The following is a 7092-nucleotide window of genomic DNA, read 5'->3' as shown; positions in this document are numbered from 1 at the left end:
TTCCCGTCGTGGCCAACCTCGCGCACGGCAGCGAGCGCGCGTACTACGTTCGTCTAATCTGTTAGCTGCTTGATGGAAAACCAGTCGATTGCATGGGGCGGTAGCTCTGCTATCTGTAAGTTACAGATAGTGTGTAACGTTAGAAATTGATGGAAGAGTTCGTTTGCAACAGTGAGGTGCTAGCGACTTGTGGGTACAGTTTATTTATCTTACTCAACGTATGCAACAACACTGTGTACCATTTATTTATTGGCAGCTATCGGACGGATAGCTCACTCTATCTATCGCCGCCTGTCACGCACCCGCAAGCGCCACAGAACATATAGTCATGGATATGCACGATGTCGCTTCCAAGGTGCAGACGCTCGTTGCGTTGCGCCACTTTGTGGCTGCATTCGACGCGGGCCAGGTAGCCTCCAAGCACGTTCAGCTCCGCGTCACACCGGACTCTGTGGTTGATGTTGCTACGCGCGAGACGCTATTTCTCATCCAGCACAAACAGTACTCGCTGCACCGCCAGCGCACGCTGCTGGACGCACGTAACGAGCTTCCTGTGGCTACATTGCGACTCGGCATGTTCAATCGGACACCGACCTACAGTGCCTATCCTTCGACGGATCACGAGGAGGTAACATTTATTCTGCTACTTGCGCGCTTTCATCATATTTTCCACTAAATTGCTTTTCTTTGATAATTTGTCCAAAGACTCCTTACGCCTTCAAGTTCACCGCTGACGACACCACGGTGCGCTCTGAGTTCACAGATCTGGTCGGCGGCCAGCACTGCACCATCGGCTGCGATCCATCCACGGATGGCAGTGACTCGCTCAACTTTTGGCTCGTGCGCGGCTCGGGCGAGACGACCGACGTACAGCAAATCATCGCCCGACTCAAATATACGCACAAGGACCCTAAGACCCAGGAAGGTCAGAGCGTTGTAGTGGACGTGGCTGCCGGAGTGGATCGCATGATGATGATCCTTATCTGCATCGGCCTACTGGACGAGGGGTTTGAAGATGAGCACACGCAGAAGTAGCTTCGCAGATTGTGGCTCAACACGTACACTCCTTGTTGTACGTGTAATATCCAAATTACAGACTACAGTACTTGTACTTACTTACGTAAGTATTTGTTCCTATCATTTGTTCGCAACACAAGTGGCGGCCTTTGCAGAAGAACTGGAGAGAATTTTCTTTTGTTTCGAGCGAGATCGGACACAGAAAGTTTTACACGTAGCGTCGAGAATTTGGCCACAGCCGCCGTGGTCAATGCCTCTCGGACGAATTGTTGGTTCAATCAAGCATTTAAAAAACAGGCAACCCGAGATGACGAGACCCTTAAATAGCTGGAGTTTTTTAGACATCATGGAGAATAAAACCTGGAGGTACTGGTCGGAATAAGGCAAAAACCCTTTTTCTTTTGACTGAAGTTAACTGGAAGCTCTAACCACAGCATTCAGCGAACGACAAGCAAACCCAAACGAATACCCCTGTCCACGGTTTTTCCGACGGAATGACGAAGTAGTGGAATATTTTTCGAAGAATTTCTGTTCCCGCTACCGGTATTATCGCATACGTTTCCAGCAATAGATACACGCTTCTCGAAAACGTTTAGGGGGTCCCAAATGCTCACAGGACTTTAATTTGAAGCCCCCCCCCCAAAAAAAAAGAAAGGTTTTCGAGAAGCACATAAAATACGAGAGCATTGAGACACTGAAGTCGCCTAAAATGAACGACGTGTTTGACCTGGATGAACCCGTTGAGCTTGATGGAACGCGACTTAACCATTCCAGTTTAAACTATGGTGGGCGTTAACCCTGATAGCCGTCAAGGCAAGAGCCCTCATGATTTTGGAGCAACAAGCGACTCTGAATTTACGCCACCAACCATGGATGAGATCAGCGAAACAGCTTCCTGTAGTATCGGCATTGACTTTGGCCGCTCAAAATGCGAGGCAGCCGTTGTCAGTGACACAGGCAGTGTTATACTGATTCCTCTTGAGCCACGTAGCACTGAAAACTGCTACTCACTATCGAGTTTCGTCTCAATGGGGGTTGCTCACTCGGGAGAAGAAAAAGTAGGACTCCAATCAATTAACCGAGCGAAGGCTGGACATTCGTATACTGTGTACGACCTGACAATGCTGCTTGGGCAGAAGACAGAGACGCTCTCAGCACAAGACGTCGATCGTTGGGCTTTTACTCCTCAAGCTGGAGCTGCTGGCAAAGCTGTCGTGGAATCTCCTGCGAAAGGCAACGTCCCTGATCTAGTGTATCCCGAACAAGTTGCAGCCTTGCTCTTCGCTACGATCAAGAACCGAGCTGAGACTTTCACTGGAAAGCGTGTCACTACTGCTGTGGTGACGGTACCAGCAGCATTTAACCGGACCCAGCGTCAGGCTGTTTGGGACGCCTGCAGAATTGCTAACTTGGACGTCGAGCGGCTCGTTATCTCATCCACGGCGTCTGCTGTCGCCAACGCAGATTCCGTAATTGACGCTGCGGCTGCTGTCTTCGAGAAGACGATAGTTGTGGTGGACTGTGGTGCTGGAAGTTTGAATGTAACATTGGCTCGGGTACGTGAAGCTGACGGACCTTCCTCATCGATTGAAGTCGAGGTTGCAGCTACAGCAGGAAATCTGGAGCTGGGGGGTGAAGCTCTAACGGATCGCCTTTTTGAGCATTTCCACAGTGAGGCGAAGGTAGTCGACACCAGTTCAAAGTCGACAAGTCCAGCATTTTCCAGACGCCTGCGACGTGCGTGTATGTTGGCTCAAAGGATCCTTTCGACTTCACAGCAAGCTGCAATTGATCTGCCTTGGCAGCCTCGACGTACTTGTGGTTCTGGTGCAATCAATGGAGTGATGACAGGGTTCAGTAGCAGCATCTGGCGAGCAGAATTCGAGTCGTTGTGTGGGTCGGAGACGTGGGACTGCTTGCCAAACACCGTTGAGCAAGTTCTCGCGACCGCGAAAGTAAAGAAGGAGGACGTTGATGCGGTCTTGGTCACTGGAGGAGCCATGCAAGTGCCAAAACTCCGTGAAGTTCTCGGAGACTGCTTTGCCGAACACTGGAATCGAATCGTGGATCTACCGAAACATACCGCTGCAATTGGTGCAGCGATGATTGCAGCTCAGAGCAGTGGTCGTGTTTTGAAGAACGAGACCACGCCGTTGTCGCTTGGGATTCGTAGTTCCAGTGGAGATACACTAATTGTAGTGCCTCCTAGCTCGACGGTACCGACGCGACAAGCACAACTGTACTACGCAAGTTGCCAACGGGAGATCAAGTTTGACATTCTGGAAGGGTTAGTTGCGAATCGCACTGCCGGCGCTACTCCGAATAGGCTGGAGCACTGTCTGGGTCGTATTCTTATCGATGGGAGGCGCGCATCTTCCCCTTTCATTCTAAAACTTGAGATCGCGTTCGAGCTGGATGCGACTGGCGAGTTGGAAGTCGTGATCTCGGATAAATCGAATGATCGAGTCACTCGTTTGCTGGTGTCTGGAGATGAAACGTGTCTCCAAGGTGAAGCAATTACGCTCGCCCAAACGTCTTTGGCCGAGGCGCTACACTGTGCTGCTGATTCGGGGAATACGTCCGTGCCGTCGACTGCTTCGTCGGATGATACCTCTACGACTGACGGTAACTCAATCGATACTCTGCGCGCATGCGTGAACAAGCTGAAGCCCCTGGTGATGACAAACGGTCTTAGTGTCTGCATCCCACCGGGGGATCTCTTTCTTCTGCGTTCGAGGATCGAACATGCGAGTGCGTGGCTTGGTCTGCTTGATGCCAGCCACATCTCGAGCCAGGAACTTCTCACCGCGCGGGATTATCTGCGTCAGATCCGCATGCTGCATCTCTCGAGCACTGCAAACAGCGCGTTAGTCCAGTTACGCCAGGAGATGAACCTGTTCAACTGAGTACCACAACAAACCTCGAAGAGTTTGGAGTGACGGAGACGCGTGTTTGCTACAGTACAGTAACGTTAAGTTCATAAGCGCGAGACTACAGCAGAGCAAAAATAACAACACTAAGCAGACCAAAAAAAATTGTACGCTCTGCTTTGTATGTGTGCCACCTGTCTACTCTACGCATGGAGCTCTGTGTTAATGAGCTCCACAAGTTTGTCGAGATCCGCTAGTCCTTTCTTCACCTCGAACGTCTTGAGGTTGCCTAGCTTGGTGTAAAAGTCAACCAATGGGGCCGTCTCTTGGTTATACACTTCCAGTCTCTGTTTCACAGTATCAGGAGAGTCGTCTCGACGCTGTACCAGTGACGCCGAGCCACATGAGTCGCAGATACCCTCCACATTGGGCAGTAGCGGTGGCATGTAGTACTCTCCCTGGTTGATGAAGGCTACGTTGTAGCCCGAGCCGCAATTGGTACACACCCTAGTCACACATCCGCACAAAATTAAGTTTTGTCCACAGATACCAATCTCATTCAACGCTTACTGACCTTCTGCCGCTGATCTTGTCCGAGAGAATCCACTGAGGCAGGTCGATGTTGATCACCAGGTCCAGCTTGGTCACCTGCTGGAAAGCCTCGGCTTGCGGTACATTACGCGGAAATCCGTCCAGGATAAATCCACGCTTGGCGTCGTCCTGCGCCAGCCGCGTCTCCATCATGTCCAGGATAATCTGGTCAGGTACGAGTGCTCCGCTGTTGTTGTAAGCCTTGATCTTGTCTCCGAGCGGCGTATTGGTTTTGATCTCATGACGCACCAAATCCCCCGTCGAGATGGTCGGAATCTGCAGCATGGGAGCGATGCGGGACGCGTACGTGCCTTTGCCCGCGCCTGGGGCCCCAAGGAACATGATCTTAAGAGACTTTGACGCCATGGTTGACGTCCCTGACGTCAGTTGGATTGTGAGCCGGTGATAAAAACGTAATACGGTATGTCACTAAAACGGGGAGTACATGTACATCGCCCGCTTACGAAGCATGTTTGCAGACTAGCTTCAACTTGTGAAGTCCGAAGTTTTTTCGTACATGTACTACAAACGGGTAGTATTAATAGTACTATCAATTGACGATGATAATAATGAAGTATGAAAATGCTGATCTCTCAGACTACAACACGGGGAAGAATCCCCCGAAATCGCCGTCCTCGTCTTCCCCGACGTCGTCAATATCTTCGTCTCCAGAAGAGCCACTGTCACCGTCTTCCGCGTCGTAACCGAGTATTTCGTTGAAGAGATTCATCAGTGCCGGCGGCATGCGGTCGCTAGGGTCGTTCTCGCAGTAGTACTCGTCCTCTGGGGAGTTCCAGAACAAAGCTCTTTCTTTGTCTCGAGGACGCCAGCTCATCGTGAACATGTCGATCTTCGAGAAAGAGTCTCCAGACACGCCATTCACCGAAGCGTTCAGACTGAGCGACGGGTGCATCTCCTTCACGCGATACATCAACGGTCTCAGTTCCTCACGCATGTACTTGGCGCTCCACTGTTTGCTCACTCTCGAATGGTACGGATTGCTTAGAAACACCTCGAATTTCTGCTTGCATGCTGCGGCTCCGAAGTCTTTTTCGCTGATTTGTGCTAGTCGGCGTAACAGTCCCACAACCACTGAGTAGAACATGGGTACGCCAAAGAAGCCGTCCTGCTGGCCTCCGATGCGTAAATCCAGCATCCGCCAATCGTTACTGAAGTAATTTAACTCGAGCACACGGCGCATGTAGTCGAAGATACCATCCCCTGTGCACATTACGGCTGCATTGCTCTCCACTGAGTACAAGTTCTTCAGCTCAGCGAGATTGACCAACGAGGCATCGGTGAACGTTCGAATAGGTCTCACATTCATCACCTCGAAATTGGCGCAGTTTCTAATTGCGAAGCGCTCAAGACGAGGACAGTTTGTAGCCACTGAAGCCCAGAATTCATCACCAAAGCTGTCGATCTTGAAGTGTCGAGCAACCGAGTCGGTGTATTTCTGCAGATCAATTTTGACGGTGAGGTTTTTCAATGCAGGGCAACCTTGAAAGATGGCGGCGACATCTTTCGCGTGTTGTCCGTAACATTCCTGAATTGCTTCGGCAGTGGCAGCTCCACACACCTGGAGATATTCTTTCCAACTCCAGAGCAAGTTGGCAGTGACACTCAGAGTTTCCAACTGCGGCTTCGGATTTGCACCAAAGACGCGGAAAAACGGATCTGCGAAGGGCACGGGTGCAAAGTGGAACTCGCGCAGACCCGTGCAGGCTTTGATGAACTTCTTCCAAGAGTCCAGCGATACCATCCACTTGTCCTCGCAGCGAACACCTTCATAATCATGGAAAGATTTTTTCGAGCCATCCAAATGCTCGACTTTCGGACAGTATTTTGCCACGTTCTCCAGAAATTCTTCAGTGGATTGGTGACGCTCCGCATCATTTCTTGTTGGTACAGTCAATTGCCTCAGCCCTCCACGAGTTCCATTCAAGTGCAGTTGCTTCAATATACCATAAAGCTCCTTGAGCACCGTCTCGATCTTGTCTCCCTTAACAACTTCCTTCAACTCAGTCTTCCGTGGTAACACCAAGCTCTCCAGGTGGAAGCAGTGTCTCCCAGCTGCCTTCAACAGCTCTGGCAAATGTTTACTGTGCAGTGGCACCAGCTTCAGATCCAGGCGTCGAAGTCCCGGCATCTGGGCTAAAAGTGCGTCCCAATCCACTTGCGCCTCCTCTGTTTCCTTGGTTGGCAGCATAACTTTGCTTTCCCCGTAGCCGTCCTTCGGTTCTTTGCCAATCATGACTCTGAGATCGCGTACATCTCCACTCCGAGTCGCGGCTTCACTTTGGACGCCTACAATCTCATCTTTTGCTCCAGTTTTCAGCTGGACTTCCATTGTGTCTTGCTCGTACTGCGTCATCAGTTGCTTAACAGGTTGCAACCAGCCCTTGGACACCATCGCCACGTCTTTCAGGTGCTTTCGAGGGTGAGAGCGCTTCGAGGGGAACATGTCATGCGAGTAATCGTATAAGGCAAACTCCATGACCAGGAAGTAAACGGAGAGCGGCAACGACGGCAGCGAAGAGGGCGGCATGATTGCGAGCGAGAACTTGGTTCGCTTCCATGTCATTTTGGCCGAAAAGATTTGGCGCCAAAACTG

General features: G+C 50.9%; 4 protein-coding genes across 4 annotated transcripts; 2 read left to right on the top strand and 2 right to left on the bottom strand.

Annotated features, from left to right (window-relative positions):
* Positions 1-287: 287 nt before the first annotated feature.
* Positions 288-1111, top strand: PITG_21581 (uncharacterized protein; the record flags this gene model as incomplete). Its single annotated transcript, XM_002894839.1, has 2 exons — positions 288-628; positions 706-1111. The coding sequence occupies 2 exons, from the start codon at positions 329-331 to the stop codon at positions 1033-1035; spliced, it is 630 nt and encodes a 209-aa protein (XP_002894885.1).
* Positions 1112-1799: 688 nt separating this feature from the next.
* On the top strand, positions 1800-3923 carry PITG_21580 (hsp70-like protein; the record flags this gene model as incomplete). The annotated part of the gene is made up of 3 exons (XM_002894838.1): positions 1800-2039; positions 2106-3599; positions 3681-3923. 3 exons carry the CDS (start codon positions 1800-1802, stop codon positions 3921-3923), a joined length of 1977 nt encoding a protein of 658 aa, XP_002894884.1.
* A 167-nt stretch (positions 3924-4090) lies between these two features.
* On the bottom strand, positions 4091-4858 carry PITG_21579 (adenylate kinase, putative; the record flags this gene model as incomplete). Its single annotated transcript, XM_002894837.1, has 2 exons — positions 4091-4394; positions 4462-4858. The coding sequence occupies 2 exons, from the start codon at positions 4842-4844 to the stop codon at positions 4091-4093; spliced, it is 687 nt and encodes a 228-aa protein (XP_002894883.1).
* A 175-nt stretch (positions 4859-5033) lies between these two features.
* PITG_21578 (uncharacterized protein) lies at positions 5034-7026 on the bottom strand (the record flags this gene model as incomplete). The annotated part of the gene is made up of 1 exon (XM_002894836.1): positions 5034-7026. The coding sequence occupies one exon, from the start codon at positions 7024-7026 to the stop codon at positions 5077-5079; it is 1950 nt and encodes a 649-aa protein (XP_002894882.1).
* Positions 7027-7092: the final 66 nt, after the last annotated feature.

The sequence above is a fragment of the Phytophthora infestans genome, genomic scaffold (assembly GCF_000142945.1).
Source record: "Phytophthora infestans T30-4 supercont1.396 genomic scaffold, whole genome shotgun sequence".
Classification (NCBI taxonomy): Eukaryota; Oomycota; class Peronosporomycetes; order Peronosporales; family Peronosporaceae; genus Phytophthora; species Phytophthora infestans.
This window is presented reverse-complemented; position numbering and strand designations above follow the sequence as displayed.